A 16,989-nucleotide genomic window follows, 5' to 3' on the forward strand; every position below is an offset into this window, starting at 1 on the left:
TACGGGAAACTCACCTGAAAGGCATGCGACGCTTTGCACTGCAGCACCGCTGGTCGGTTTTTGATCACGTATGTACTTTGGGGCTCCACCAGAAACACCGGAAGCGAACTGGTAGTATCGCTTCCCTCACCGAAACTTTCAATCTGATCGATTGCGTCCCCATCGAATCCATCCGTGTAATCTCCGGAATCCAGACCATGCCCATTAGCGCCATTATCCTTACCATGGCTGTCATTGTCTTCAGGATGATCCAGTTCTTCTTCATAATCATAATCATCGTAGTCGCTCCCGTGACCCAGCAGCGACGGTTTTACATTGGACACCGATCCTTGGCCAATGGTAGCACCACCACCTGGCAGATGCGGGCTTCCACTTTCGTTGTGCTTTTTGGCAAATATCACATCGTCCTCGTCACCGAACTTTGTCGGAAGTCCGTGCGAATCCGAGAAGTATCCAAGTTCAGCAGCATCCTTCTGGTGCTGCTGTCTCAATTGTCGCTCTTTATTCACTTTGGAGCCAATTACCGACGCCAGCGAGAGCGCGATAATAAATAATTGAAACAGCGTAACTTTATTTATGCTCATGTTATCTGCCTTTCCTTGCACGGGTTTCTGGTTCCGAATAGAGAGAATAGAAAGGTCTAAGGTCTGCTTTTGCTCCTGCTGTTTGTTGGTGGAGTTGGTGGCTTCATTCACTCATTGGTCGCGGGGTTACCTCCCACTACCTATGCACGTGTATGTGTACGTGTTCTGGATTGGATCAGACAAAAAAAATCAGGATACACCGTCGTGCGGTGCGCGGTAGAGAAACGAGTTATGTCGTCTATTGTACGGAGTACAATCTCAGTTCACGGATATAACAATGCATCAGAGTGCGGCACACATGGCAGGGGAAAAACCGTCGTAACCGCCTGTAATCGCTGTGTTGCCGGTCTTGTGTGGTCTTGCTGCTTCTGTTGCTGCCGTAGACAGGACTCAGATTTTGTTACGTGGTCCCCCGTACGTCAACGAGGAAGGAACTTGATGGGTTGTCCGTGCCGGCGACGGCTGCGATGCTTTGTCTCCACGAACGGTGGTGTCGATGGTCGATGGTACCCGCTGCTATCAACTTTCCGGTGGTTGCATACGAGCACAGCTTTCCTGTGGGTTATAGAATAATGGAAATTAAATCAATTGACATGTGTGTGGCAGCATGTTTGGATAGTTTTTTTTGTGAGTGTTCATTTTGTTTTCTGGGGTCGTTCGGTGATGACGATGATGCTGGTGATACAATGTATGGTAACATCAAATGTTCTTGCCCATTGCAAAATAAAAACAAAGAATAAAATGTGTCGCAGTCAATATTGCTAGTGGGATACTTAGGTTCACTATTTTGAGTGTATGCTATGCATTTATGCATTTACGTCAACGTAGATAGTGCAAGATACGAAGCTTAAGTTATCGTTTGATGTTCGCCCTGAACAGATCGATGGATTGCTGTTGTTTGATTACTGTTGGGATCTCGTTGTACAGTTTACCACCATGGTAACCAAACCGTTTCTTTTTCCGAGTTCTGTATGATGATGATGATGATGATGGTCCCACCTCTTACCCCTACAAAGGTTTGAGCTGGACGATTTATCTTTAAGATAATTATATATGACATTTTAACCAGGTTGGCAAACAAAATCGAACTGGTTTCAGTTACAGATATAAATTCCCTCTAGAGTTTACAGTTGCTTCACAGCGATATAAATGTGGAAAAGCTCAGGCGTCCACTTCTTAGTTCGCCTTTTTGTCCACCTAAAATATTCATAGGTATTACAAGCAAACAAGAGTTAATGAACAATCAACAAAGCATCCTATTACACTAGCAACCCCGCAATCTGATGCTATCATAATTTTCAGCAATGTCAGTAATGCTCACGAACCCCCGACATTTGCCAAAAAACTTACTACTAACTCAAGGTATCTTACAAATAAGCTTCAAAATTACATGTTTTATCAAATGTTAAAATCAGTCCTCTGTATCCATAATACGCGCGTGACGCTTAAACCTTTGAAGACTACTTTTTTTTTTTAATTAATCTACTATTAAATCAAACATTAAAAATCCATCATCACCCTCGTGGCGAACAGAAATAGTTTTTGCAGTGCTACCATAATTATTAAAAAGTCGTTATGACAGCCAGTGCTGCAAAATTTCGACAATACACGGTGATACTCAAAATTCTGCTTTGGTCACTCGTTTGAGCTAACAGTCATCGTCAAGGCAAACCATGTCAATTGTCAGTAGCATTTTTGTCAGTGACCAACATGTGCTGATTTGTTTATTAGCTAAATTTAAAATGAAATTAAATGGCAAGAGCAAAACAATTATATGGAGCCATTAAAGTGAATAACCATCTACTTCCTGAACTGCTTGGATAACAATAATGTGACTCAGAATGCAAGAAATTACACTTTCTGTTACCAGGTGAATCTTTGTCATTGACGAAAAAATGAATGAGATTTTGACAAAGATTTTTTTGAGGATCAACTCTATCATTGACTATGTGAAAAACAATTTTGTCAATATCGCGCAAAAGTCTGTCAATGACAATGACAAATCTCAGCACTGATGACAGCTATCCATATAAAATAATCCGTTATAGATACTTTCGTCAAGATACATAATTTGGCAATTCATAAAAAAAAATCACTGGATAACGGTTCAAAAGACAGTTTTAACGTGTGAAATGCAGTGTCTTTTAAATTCTGTAAGTGTTGCTAAACGTTTGATATGTCTAGGCATCGAATTGAAAACATTTATTCCTTTATAATATAATGAATTTTGTGAAGCACAAGTCAAGAAATGTGGTGTTCTTATTTCAACCGCGTTTCTAGTATAATATCTATGAAAGTCACTGCGTCTTTCAATTCGATCACACAAATATCGAGGTAGCAAACCGCTAACTACTTTAAAAATGAACACCATAGTCAAATATACAATTCTTTGCTTCACCGACAACCATTGTAAGGCGTCTAACATCAAAGTTGAGGAAGTGAATCTATTACATCTCAAAATCAAACGCATTATTTTATTCTGCAAGCGCTGTAATCTCGATATTTGTGTTTCATTGGCCAGAAATAAAATGGAAGGGCAAAAGTCTAGATGAGGAGAGATGATTGATTTGAATAGCTGTATTTTACTGGCAATAGTTAAATCGTTTTTCAGTCGACATAGAATTCCATACTTCTTGGCAATTTTCTTGATGACATTGTCAATGTGAGAGTTGAACTTAAGTGTGTCATCAATAATCACGCCAAGATATTTAATCTCCCGAACGCGATCAATAGTCTCATCATCAATTACAACAGAGACGGTCTCATTTACTCGATTCCGCGAAATTACCATAAATTTAGTTTTACTTGTATTCAATTTTAACTGCTTATACTTCAAACATCTACTTAGAGAACGCAAATCTTCATTCGAGTGTAAAACGGCATCATCTAAATCCTTGGCTGCAATGAATAACACAGTATCATCCGCATAAAGATTAATTTTTCAAAATCATAAATCACGTCGCAAGTCATTAATATACATAATAAATAACAGGGGCCCTAATACACTTCCCTGGGGCACTCCAAGGGTATTTCCCACGGGACTGGAAACAGAATCATTAAAAACAGTCCGTTGAGTTCTGTCAAATAAATAGCTTTCAAACCATTTATTTGCAGTACTCGTAATTCCAAAGCGCTTGATTGATCTTAACAATTAATCTTTAAGATCAAAAAAAAAACATCAACAATCGTATCTTTACACTACAAGGTATTTTTCCACTTCGCTAATGCCAAATTCAACGCGGTTTCACAAGAATGACCTTCCCGATATCCCGATTGTTCTGGTATCAACAAACTATTACTACTTAAATACTCAAACAGCTGACTTTTAACAACAAGTTCTAAAATTTTCTCTAATGTGTGCAACATATTGATGGGACGAAACTCTTCGGCTTTAATCGTTCCAGCAACTTTGCAACATATTTCTTTTCGAGTTTTCTTTATCGATTGTGAATACTTATTACGCGCCATTGTGTACCTAGTCCAATGATTGTCATTATTAGATCTACAAAACTTTTTGTACCATTTATCCCTTTTCCGTTTAAGACGAAAAAGATCCTAATTGTACCAGCTGTTCGAGTTTTTCAAAGAAACAAACTTTTGCTCAACTAGTTGATTGGTACACGTTTTCAAAGCGTTATTAAGAACAGCTGTAGATTCATCTAAGTTACCGGCCGCGAATGGAAAATCCAGGCTTCTCTCAACAAGATTCGAAACAGCTTGCTTCGAATATTTCCTCCAGCACTTCAATTTAAAAAAATTATCGTTATCGTTAACATGGTCACTAAAGTCTCATGATCGGTTATTTTCAAATCAGTATCCGTAACTGAACAAATGGTATCAAAATTGGAATAAACGTGGCCAATTAAAGTTCTACTGTGCCTGGAAATACGCGTATACTCATTTACCGTTTGCTTTAAATTAAAAAACTCAGCTAAACGCTTCAAATGATTCGAATTATGGTTATCACGCCAATTAATATTAAAATCACCAGCCAATATATTTTATTTACTAGAATCAAGGAATGTCTCGAGCCAGTTCTCTTAAACTTCAACAAAACGCTGGTCACTAGAACTGGGAGAATGATACAAAACACCATAATTACCCATCTTCATGCCACGTACAACTGTAATGCCCAAGAACCAGTTGCCATCAATAACTTCGTTGGTACGAAGGTTGAATTGAACTGATTCTTTGACATAAATAGCAACACCGCCTGTGTCTAGAATGTGATAAACAAGCAGCAACAATATATCCTGGAATAGTATACTGATCAAAATCTTCAGTTTCTACTATATGAGTTTCAGATAAGAAAACTAAAAGAGGACGTTTTTCCTCAACAATCTTACGTAATGTTACGTAGTTTGTTGACAACCCTGCAATATTCAAATACAAAAAATCGAATTGATTCACATTCCTGGAAATTAGCTGCTATTTATTGAAACGCAAGCTGCTTTTCTTCTGATCAAAAAGTATTTTATAGAGCAAACATTCCGAGCTAAAAGCGGCATGGTTGACGTCCAAGTTCATTTTTCGTTCTTTATTCGTTTTCAAACAATTAATACATTTCAATACAGTTGACGTACACTCTGACGTTTTGTGTTGTTGGCTGCACCTAGAGCATCCATCACAATTTTTGCAATCCATGCTCTTGTGCCCAAATTATCCACATTTGAAGCATCTCAACACATTAATCGCGGGAACTATCGAGCATCGATCAAACCCTACATTTACTTTTTTCACACATAACAAACATTTATAAGTATCGACATCGACTTCAATTACAACACTAAACTTGTTATAAGTGAAGCGTGGATTTTCAAACATGTTCACTACTTTAACATCATTTATAGCGAGTCTTCATTTTGACTTTTTAAGTAGTCAAATGAAGACATCGGAGGAAAACTGATCGCTCATGCCCACTATTTTCAATCTTGGCACCGAAGTGGGAACAACAGCACTATATTTTTCACCCAGATTGCTTTCAATACCATTTTTTACATCACTAACGTTTGCTCCTGTTGCACACTCAACAATAATGGAGCCATCTTTACCATTCCTAAAATTACTGATTTTGTGTGTTTTTGGATCCAACTGAGTTTTCAAAAACTTGCGAGTATCTTCGCAAGGTTGTTTGGACTCTTTCGGTTTAATCACAATGACCGGACGAGTCTTACGATTACTCTGTTTGTTACTGTTACTGTTAATGTTACTGTTACTGTTAATGTTACTGTTACTGTTAATGTTACTGTTACTGTTAATGTTACTGTTACTGTTAATGTTACTGTTACTGTTACTAATATTTTTTACTTTTACTTGCATGACTAGATCTTTTTACAACATCCGCAAAACTCGCATTTTCTTGAAAAACATCATCAGTCGAATCGTTGTCACTATTTTGAAATTTACGTTTTTTGCGTCTGGGATTTCGGTCCGATTCAGGATGAACTACCCTAGATGCGCCATTCCATGCAGCTAATTTTTTTCCGTACTAATTTCAAAACATGAACTAGTCATCGTATTCCATTTCTCACTAATTAATTTTTCAAAGCATCTTAATGAATCGTTCAAATTTTGTTGCATTTTTCCATGCCAATTCTCAACGCGTTGTCTATCTGAGCAGCAACGTTGTTTCGTATACCAGTGATAGAGTCAGCAACAGAAGACAATTGCTTCATTGCTTCCCCCAGCATTGTGGTATCCGAAACCGATACATTCTGCTCGTCACAACTCTGATCTGACAGACAATTACTGCACTTGAATAGAACATTGGCGTCTGGGATAAGCTTTGCCTGAGTCCACGTGAGTGTAGTGCACTTGCAATGAAATACACGAGCACACTTACCCACACAGATAACCGGCAAATCACTTACCAAAATCCCCAAATTACATATTGCACACTCAGCCATATATATCATCTTTGTGAAGCGACCGATATAGAAGCATTTTCCCAGCCAGGTATTACATTTTGAATAAAATGTACTACTTGGCTGGGACCTGCATTCCAAAAATGCCAGCCCCTTATTCAGAAAAATACGCCTTTTATTGAAAATTGCTGCACAAGAGCATAGCAGGTGTTCAGAGTCTTCCTTTTCTATGCCACAGAATCGAGACATATCCTCTTGAAGTTTTCCTATTAACTTCAAATGATATTTACATGGACAATGTCCTGTTACCAAACCAGTATAGACACTGAGATCTTTCTTTGATAATTCTAAAATTTTGCTAGTCATTGAAATGTTCGGAATTATGAACCGTTTCGACTGCCTAGCAACGGAATTGTTGTTTCAATTGGTCTCCACTTTCATTTTTATTCATTTCACATAATGGTTCTGGTCCTATGAATTGCTGAGATGATCCTTGCCTGGCTAACGTGTTGGCTTTTTCATTCCCTTCAATTCCACAGTGGCCAGGAACCCAATTTATATGTTTACTTGGTTTTGACAGGCCAATTTCTGAAGTGACATTGCACATTCCCATACGAGTTTTGAATTGCATGTTGCTGATTTTAAAGCATTTAATGCTGCTTGACTATCAGACATAATACAGATATTCGAATGTTTATAATTTCTGCGCAAGCATATTACAGAGCATTCAAGAATTTCTGCTTGGAACACGGTTGGCCAGTAACCCATAGAAATTGAGATAGCTACCCCTGCTCCCACACGATTGTTCAATCCTGAACCGACTGAATAAAAAAACAGTTAAACCTAGACGGATGTTTGGTCCCCCACTTACCCAAACATTACGATCAAATTCTGCTGCATTGAATAAACGATCGAAATTATATTTTTTCTCCATCCAGTCTTCATTTTTTAATACGAGAGAATCAATATCAAACTTTTTTTAAATGCTAAGGTGTCCTGTAAGATCACCTTCAAGGAAGTACTTTGTTCGTTGAACCCTTAAAGCACTCCTTTCAGCTTCTAATTGGATAAATTGATGCAACGAAAGCATACATGAAATGTGGTTTACGATACAAATATTTAATTAATCCTAAAACATGAAATTATTTCTATTCATCTTGAAAACAAACATTGAAAAAAAACCACACATACAAAATACACACTAAACACAAGATTAATCAAACTTACAATCGAAGGTTAATATTCTTATAGTAAACATATATGAGTTTCATAAACTCCAGATCGCGTCTAGCAAAAATATCCAGAACTGGAACATTAGGTTGTCTACCTCGAGCCCGAAGGGAATCATAAAAATGTGATCTGACTCCACGATACTCAGCACAAGACCAAAGGATGTGATCAGCGTCCTGGTAGCCTTGTCCACATTCACAGAGATTGCTGTTTCCCAACCCCACACGGAACAAGTGAGCGTTTAGACAATAGTGATTGGACATGAGACGAGACATCACGCGTATGAAGTCTCGACACAAGTCCAACCCTTTGAACCATACAAACTTCGATACCTTAGGGATAATTGAATGCAGCCATCGTCCCAAGCTCCCTTCACTCCATTGATGTTGCCAGCTAACGAGCGACTGCTGACGATAAATAGAGAAAAATTCACTATAGGCGATTTGTCGATCATAAATGTCGCCTTCCATAGCGCCCACCTTCGCAAGTGAATCCGCCTTCTCATTGCCTAAAATTGAGCAATGCCAAGGGACCCACGCGAAGGTGATGATGAAAGAGCGCACGGAGAAAGCACTAAGCAGCTCTCGTATTTTCAAGAAAAAGTACGAGAAGTGCCTTACCGGCCTTATGAAACGGATAGCCTCGACAGAACTGCGACTATGCGTAAAAATAAAGTAGTGGTCTGGAAGAAGTGAAGCAATAGTTTCCAAAGTGTAGTGAATTGCTGCCAGTTTAGCCATGTACACAGAACAAGGAGCTTCAAGTTTTCGAGAAGCGCTATGAAATTCATTAAATACGCCAAAACCAGCGGACTCCTCTTTTAGAGATCCATCTGTAAAAAAGTATAAGAGTCTGTGCCTAGGGGCACGAACGCAAACTTGGCGTAGGACAGCGCATTGGTCGGTGCATTAGTTTTTTTGTTTCAACAAGCTACAAACAGAATGGAATGTTATCAAATTGTTATTAAATTATTAACATTTAAAGCTTAGTAAATATGCAGATCGAAGCGAAGTGAAATTTGAAGCAAGTGAAAAATCATAAAATTTCACAGGCGAAAAAGGTTGCGAAAAAATGGATGTGGAATCACCAATTGGAATCTCAATTCCAATTGAGATTTTAACGTTCGGTTGTATTGGTGCAATATGTGAGAGCGTGTTAGTGAATATCCGAGAAAAATAAATTAACTTATTTTGACAGGTCTATTTTCATACATTTTTTAGGTTAGAGAGAGGAAAATAATAAACAACTTTACACGGCGTTGCTTCCGCTAGTGTGCGTGCGTTCAACGTCACTAATCTCTTTTCCCTCTTTTCGCAGTTCACTTGACATTTCATCACATTGATCAGTTTACACCTCCAGTGAAGTGAAAATTTGACAGATTCGCTTTTTTTCTACACATCAACAATTTTTTAAACTCATTAACCTTAGGTTGTAGATAGTTTGTTTTCTTAATTTGGTATATTTGTCAAGATGAATGTGTTTGCGAGAAAGTGTGTGTGTGTATATACATTCCTTCTGTAGTATTCATGTTCATCTCATGTTGAAATGATCAGTTCTTTAGATTTAAGTAAGTGTTTTAGAAATAGTTTCCACATTAAAACAAATAAAATTCGTAATCCTCTCAACCTTTCCCCATCCTTAAATTGTAAAACTCCTTAACCTCGAGACGACCGCGAGTAATCGGTTAAACCCCCTTAAATCTAGTTTTAAGATTCTTATTGTTGAAGAAAAAGAATATCTTGGCTCTGTGAAGTTTATTCGACTGAGCCTGTACAAATAAACGAATTACAAAAAAAAATTATTACATTTCACCGTTTCGAACGAACTGTCGCACTTTACTTGTGATCGATGCCATCATGATCTGCACAGTCGCTGGTGACACTGTACCGGCGAACTTATTCCACTTTAAACGCATTTGTTGTGCATTTGTCACTTCTTTAGTGCATCCTCGAAGTTTTCACTTGACAATTGCCCAATATTTTTCGATCTGTCTGAACTCAGGGCAATTCGGAGGATTAATCTCTTTGGCGACGAAATTAACATTGTTTGCAGCATACCATTCTAGTACCTCCTTAGAGTAGTGGCAGCTGGCTAGATCCGGCCAAAACATAACGTTGGTCTTGTGTTGCCAAAAAGACTTGTATCCTTCTCTTGAAAGGATATTACGCACAGTGTAAAAGTTGGAATCGCATTTCCTTGCCAAATCACGTATGGAGACACCTGGGTTGCTTTTCACGTACCTCAACACCTTTCTCCTCAGCTCTTTGTCTCTAGTGCCACTATTATGATAGATGCGCTCCCAAGTAACAATTTGGGTTTTATGAGGGTTATGTAGACCATGATTTAGACTTGTAGAATGCTTTAAAACCTTGATAAAACTTGAAATATTGCTTGGGCTGTGCTCTATCCACACTCAGAGTATCCTTGTAACGTTTGATTACAAGACTCACCGTTGACTTTCGGAATTTTAACACTTTAGCTATTTTTCTGACAGACCACAAAGGGTTCTCTAGATGTTTGTGCACAATTAATTTTCTTTTCTCAAGTTCTATGATCCGTAATTTCGGGATGCGTCAATTAATCGAGAAAAACTTTTCACCAACTTCTTTGTCAATGAAACTCAAATTTTTTGTTCCAACAACCAGGACCGCGGTGGTGTATTAAACCGTGCGTCCAGATTTACTTTGAATCGAGCTTTAATAGTCGAACGTCTTCTTAAGATCGAGGAATAACGCCCCCGACCCCGATTTTCGACCATCAATCGCTTCAGCTATCTCACCAATTAGTTCACATGTAGCAGTGAGAGTGCTAAATCCAACTTTAAACCCGTACTGTCGTTTGTAGATGAGATCATTGGGAAACAAGAACTCCGAGACCCTTGACGCAATCATCTGTTCAAGTATTTTACCCATCACTGGAGGCACCGATATTGGACGATAGTTGTTAGCACATGAAGGATCATTGGATTTGAATGTCGGTACGACACGAGCAGTCTTCAGGCACTCCGAGAAATCACCAGTCTCAATGATCTCGTTAAACACATTTTTCAGTATGTTTGCAAATTCTAGATGGTGGTTTTTATGATGGTCGCTCATATATTGTCTGGTCCGGCCGATTTGTTGATTGTTAGGTTCCTTATCAGTAGAATGACTTCTTCTATGGCAGCATATGTAATGATCTATCGGATTCTGGCTCGGCAGTCTTATAGCATATCAAATGAACTACAATGTTCTCGTTCTGACGTTTCGGTCCGGATGTGGACCTTCTTCAGAGATCAAATATTTATTATTCTATAACTTTTAATTTCATTTCTGACGATTCTAAAACTAGTTACAGTATCCGAAAGATCAATACATTTTACACCTACAATTCAATCGTAGATCGGTAGCCTAGTTGATATATTATATTTGCTTCTGTGTGCTACAAAAGACAACCAGGCCTTAGCCCGAATGGTTACTAACAAAGTAATTTTTTATGGATTTCGGGGATTTATGGGGTTTTTATATAAATTATGTAGTATTTTAGGGTTGACGGAGGTCTGCAGAAGTTGTGACCGGCTCTGCATTAGGTATGGCCAAATACGCTACGAATAAGGAAGGAGGTTTGAAATAAGTCAAACATATGTAACATCATTTAGTCATGGTCCCTAGGAAAACTGTATCAAAAATTAGATGTTGTTCGAAATCTCTTTGAAGTCATGCTCCATATGAGTTAATTGTTTTCAAGTCATGACCGTTAATAATTATCCAGCATCATCATCTACATCATCAAAAGACCCATGAAATGCATTGTTACTCAAATAAAGTATATTCTGCGAAATATGCTTTGAACAGTGCTTCATTGAAATCTTACCCGCTCCCTAGAAAGTAAAAAACAATCTCCACCCAATCAACCTATTGCTCACCGACTATCCGTACACCTTCGTCGTTCTCTCAATTGCTCCGTTCTTCCGTTCAAGCAAATAATTTCCCCCGAACGTCACACGCTTTCACTTATTGTGCTGTTTTCTAATTAAGATTTTTTCAATAAATTTTTAATTACACTCGCTCTTCGTCGTCGTCGTCGTTCCCTTCCGTGCACACTGAATTTCCTTTCTTCCTGACGACACGATTACCACTACACGGTGATGGTACTGACTTTTCACTTTGGCTCGTTCTTCTTCTTTTGTTTCAACAACCTACTAGCGGCGGAACAAGAACATTGATGAAATTGAGAGGAAAACCCCGTTGCCCTACCACTTGCCCCTCTCTAACAGATCTCAACGACTTGTCGGAAAATTGGCCCGCTTAGCTACAGAAGACATACGAGAAACACATAACGAAAAAAAAAAACTATTCATCCAACGATCGTCCGACCGAGGACCAAGTGCACAAAGGAGACCACTTTTCTTCCTATTCACTATTTATTCCGGTAGCCCCCTGAAGCATTCACACACCCATTCACATTTCCCTCCCGGCTTATCCACGTGAATGGCAATTTTTCTCCCGAGCGTGACAAAAAATGGGGATTTTCACTTCACATCCACATTCGCTTGATTCGCTTTCACACAAATTGAAACAGCACTCTTATAAATTTTCCACCGACATGTGTGCTCCACGACACGAGCGGCAGCACTTCCGTCCGTTTGTTCGGATAAATATCCCTGCTGGTGCTAGTACTCCTTTGCCAGAACTAGTTGTCCTAGTCGTAACATATTACTCTCACACCGTCGTCGCTGCCTGCCTGCGCAATCAGCTTCCCGCTTGCGTCATCTGCCTCTGCTCTGCTACCGAGGCTCTCGAACGCTCACACCACACCCGAGGACAACGAGGACGACCGGTTGCATGGCATTCGCGACGATGACTGAACACGAAAGGACGATCCTCCACGGTCGGTCGGTTGGCAGGCTGTGAAGCTGTTGGTTGAGTTGCAGCCCGGGGTCGAAATCCTATTGGACCAGGTGATACCTGCAATTGGAAAATTAAATTAACTATTGTTAGAGATCTTGCTTGGAGTGTGGTTTTTTTTTTCATCCTCTGCACGGATGGCTCGTATTTTCGTTGTCAAATTGAGAAATACAACCAACATGAAAGGTGCTGTTACTCGGGGAAAATTGGCGAGAAAATGGATTTGGTGAGGGAGGAAATTGGGAAAACCAACAATCACGGTTCGCGTTCTGGTTCTGTCGCTTACCGGTTTTTTTTTGTCGTCGTCGTTCGATGAAGTGCCAAGCATTGAGATGTGGGATTTGGTGACTTACTTATGGCCTGAAGGAGGAGGTGATTGTGTAGCAGCGTGCTTTTGGTTGCACTACTGAGACAAAATGCAATCAAGTTGATCGAATTGGAGCAGCAGGATGAGGGTAAGTAAAGAAGGTAGGGATTAAGTAAGTGACTTTTATTGATGGTGGCTATTTGGTTTTCCTTATCTGTCCCGCTTTGGGAGATTTATGACCTGTACTTTGTTTCGAAGGAATCGAAAACTATTTGGTGAAAGTGGAGCATTTTTCTTGAGAGGATGTTTTTAATAAATTCGATGTCGGTTCTTGAGGCTTTGCTTCGTGGAAAGGTTACTGAGCTTACGGAAGCTGAACATTATCATGGATTTCCTAGAACTTCGATGAAGCTCCTCAAACTTTTCTAGTGTTCTTAGAATTTATTTGTTCACAGTACTTTCCTAATGTTATTAAAATTTAAAGTAAGCAGAACTTCACCAGCGTTTGAAGAACTTATCTTATTTTTATAGAACTTTCCTGGCGTTTGCATATAATTTTGCTAAAGTTCACTAAACTCTTTTGAAGTTCGTAGAACTTACCCGGAGGACATTGAACTTCCTTGAAGTTCGCAAAACGTCCATGAAGTTTTCAAAAAATTCCAGAAGTTTGAAGAACTTTTCTGAAGATCGAAGAATTTTTATGAAAATTGCAGTACACAGTAACAAAAAAAGTTGTGAAATTATATCTTTTTCATGTAAACTTTGTCAGTACTGTTAAGGTAACATAAAACAAGCGGCGCCGGTGCTGTAGTGATTGCCTCTCACCCCAAAAGGCCTGGGTTCAATCCCAGTCGGCACCGCCAGGATTTTCTGAGACATAAAATCTCTAATCGCGCCTTCCTTCGGGAAGTAAAGCCGTTGGTCCCCGGTCCATGAGTTGATCCAAGTGTGGAAGCTGCCTTCCTGGCGTTGGTAGCATTGGTGCTCAGCACGGAAAACAAGATGGACAGAAAACAAATTCAAGTTAAAAAAAACCCGAATTTATCCACCTATGGTGTGATCAGACCCTTCTTACTTATTCAAGTTTATTTATTTTATTGTCATTATCAGTGACCAAGCCCCCCACCCCCGTGTCATCCAGTGACGCTATGCCACTGTCTGGGGGTACCCGGAATATATCCGGATGTAGTCTATTTGGTGAGGCTACCAATCACCTTATCATCGTATTTTAATGTGATTTAATGGGTTTTAATTCAATTCATATTCAAGCAACTTCCCCGGGGTACCCGGAACATGTCCAAGTGTGTCCAATGTGGTCTGGAACACTTAACACGACTTGCATTGATCTTATTTTTGAATTCTGTAGTAATTTGATGTGTCGCATGATGGTTTTGATACGTTTTCCGTTAAATCCAGCGTGAAGGCCCATATTCACCGGATCTTATTCCGGCCATATCTCCGGAACCGGTTCACCGATTCCAAAACCGTTCAATAGCGTTCAATGGGACCCCAAGACCTATCATTTGGCGCCAAATCGGTTGAGCGGTTGCTGAGAAACGTGAGGCGAAAAACACTAAAATGGTTTATTAATATTTTTGTAAAATATGTAACACATACTATTTAAAAACTATATACCATATCAACGGAAATACCCTACACTACAATATGGAACCAATGTTTCTTATTTGGAAAAAGCACAGCGAGTAAATTTATTCTTTATATTATACTATCAAAGTTAGCCGCATTATCAAAGATACCCCGTTTTACGGTATTTGAAATTGTGATATTTTGTCCCACATTTATAGGCGCCGATTGAATCTAGATGAAAACAGAACATTTCTCATGTTGATTGTGAGTTAAATGGTCCAAAGACAAAACGTCGATTGACAAAATGTCGAAAGGACTAAAGGTCGAAGGTATAGAAGGTCGAATGGTAAGAAGGGGGACAAAAAGTCAAGTGGACAAATGTTCGAACGGTTTAAAAAAGGGACACAAGGTCGAATGGACAAAAGGTCGAATTGACAACAGGTCAAATGGACAAAATAACAATTGGACAAAAGGTCAAAGGAACAAAAGGTCAAATTGAAAAAAAATATCGAATGGACACAAAGGTCGAAAGGAAAAAGGTCGAATGGATAAAAGGTCGAATGAACAAAAGGTCGAATGGATAAAAGGTCGAATGAATGAAAGGTTGAATGGACAAAAGTTCGAATGGACAAATGGTCGAATGGACAAAAGGTCGAATGGACAAAATCTCGAATGGATTAAAGGTCGAATGGACAAAAGGTCGAAATTACAACATGTCGAATGGACAAAATGAAGAATGGACAAAAGGTCGAATTGACAACAGGTCAAATGGACAAAGAGAAGAATGGACAAAATATCAATTGGACAAAAGGTTAAAGGAACAAATGGTCAAATGGAAGAAAAATATCGAATGGACAAAAGGTAGAATGGACAAAAGGTCGAATGGTTGAAAGGTCGAATGGATAAAAGGTCGAATGAACAAAAGGCTGAATGGACAAAATCTCGAATGAATAAAAGGTCGGATGGACAAAAGGTCGAATTGTCAACAGGTCGAATGGACAAAAGGTCGAATGGACAAAAGGTCGAATGGACAAAAGGTCGAATTGAAAAAAGGTCGAATGGACAAAAGGTCGAATGGACAAAAGGTCGAATGGACAAAAGGTCGAATGGACAAAAGGTCGAATTTACAACAGGTCGAATGGACAAAAGGAAGAATGGACAAAATGTCAATTAAACAAAAGGTTAAATGATCAAAAGTTCGAATGGACAACAGATCGAATGGACAAAAGTTCAAATGGAAACAAGGTCGAATTTACAAAAGGACGAATGAATAAAAGGTTGAATGGAAAAAAAAGTTGGAATGGACACAAGGTCGAATGGAAAAAAGGTAGAATGGTTCAAAGAGGGATAAAAGGTCGAATGGCCCAAAGAGGAATAAAAATTCAAATGGACTACTCGTCGAATGATGACAAAAGGTTGAATGATCAAAAGAGCTACAAAAGGTCTAAAGGACAAAAGGTCGAATAACAAGAAGGTAGACAAAAAGTCTAATTGACAATTGGACAAATGCTCCAAAGAGGGACAACATATCGAATGGACAATAAGTTGAATAGTACAAAAAAGGAGAACAATATAATAATACGCACATATATCTTAAGAAAATAGAAGAAAATAATATATCTTACAAACAAGCATAGTTCTTTTGAATAATAATGTTTTTATGGCTTATGACGCTGGGTATTAATAATCCATTATCATTATTTTTCCTTCTTTTCATGTCTTCTCGTTCTTTCTTGTAACCTCTTGTTGAATCCTTTGGAACAGTATTGCCATTAAATTATTTTTGTTATCAAATTATGGTTACAAGTTTATTGCAGATTGTATAGTTTTTTTTCCATCCCCATCCGTAGTTGCACTAACACTGTAAACTAGATTTGCATTATCAATATTATTCATTCTTTTCATCGTCAACGTAACAGTCGTCTGGCGTTAAGTCTGTCAAATTTTATTTCCACTATTTTCTATTTATTCAAGTGGGCTTCCCAACAAAGTTAACCACCATTCCATCTTTTGCCCCTCTTTGAGTCATCCGCTGTTTTTTTCTCCAGTCAACATTTTGTCCCCCTTCTCATCATTCGACCTTATGTTCAATTGTCATTCGAAGTTTTGTCCATTCTATATTTTTATGTTGTCGCTCTTTGAATCATTCGGCCTTCCATCCATTCGACTCATTGTCTATTAGATCTTTTATCCATTCGTACCTTAGACCTTTTGTTCATTCGCTCTTTTGTACCATAGACCTTTTGTTATTCGACGTTTTGTCCATTTGACGTTTTGCCATTCGATCTTTTGTCTATTCAACCTTTGCCATTCGGCCTTTTGTTCATTCGACCTATTGTACCAAACACCTTTAGATATTCGATGTATTGTCTATTCAACCTTTCTATATCGTCCCTCTTTGAATCATTCGCCCTTTTGTCCATTCGACCTTTTGTCCAGCCGACATTTTATCGATTCGCACTTTTGCCTATTCGACCTTTTTCAATTCGACTTTTTGTCAATTCAATTTGTTGTGCCCTTTCTCATCATTC

The 16,989-nt window shown here is 38.7% G+C and overlaps 1 protein-coding gene across 2 annotated transcripts in view; it reads right to left on the bottom strand.

Moving 5' to 3' along the window:
* The window catches only part of LOC135704987 (netrin receptor unc-5-like), an 846,608-nt gene that overhangs the window by 544,440 nt on the left and 285,179 nt on the right, over positions 1-16,989 (bottom strand). For both annotated transcript variants that reach the window (XM_065226538.1, XM_065226537.1), the window contains 2 exons: positions 11,583-12,624; positions 15-1,139 (listed from right to left, as the gene is read on the bottom strand). In XM_065226538.1, the coding sequence (XP_065082610.1) occupies positions 15-584 (570 nt within the window). In that variant the 5' untranslated portion in view covers positions 585-1,139; positions 11,583-12,624. The remainder of the gene's footprint in view (positions 1-14; positions 1,140-11,582; positions 12,625-16,989) is intronic.

The sequence above is a fragment of the Ochlerotatus camptorhynchus genome, unplaced genomic scaffold (genome assembly GCF_037179485.1).
Source record: "Ochlerotatus camptorhynchus isolate MF236.1 unplaced genomic scaffold, CSIRO-AGI_Acam_v1.1 ptg000255l, whole genome shotgun sequence".
Taxonomy (NCBI): domain Eukaryota; kingdom Metazoa; phylum Arthropoda; class Insecta; order Diptera; family Culicidae; genus Ochlerotatus; species Ochlerotatus camptorhynchus.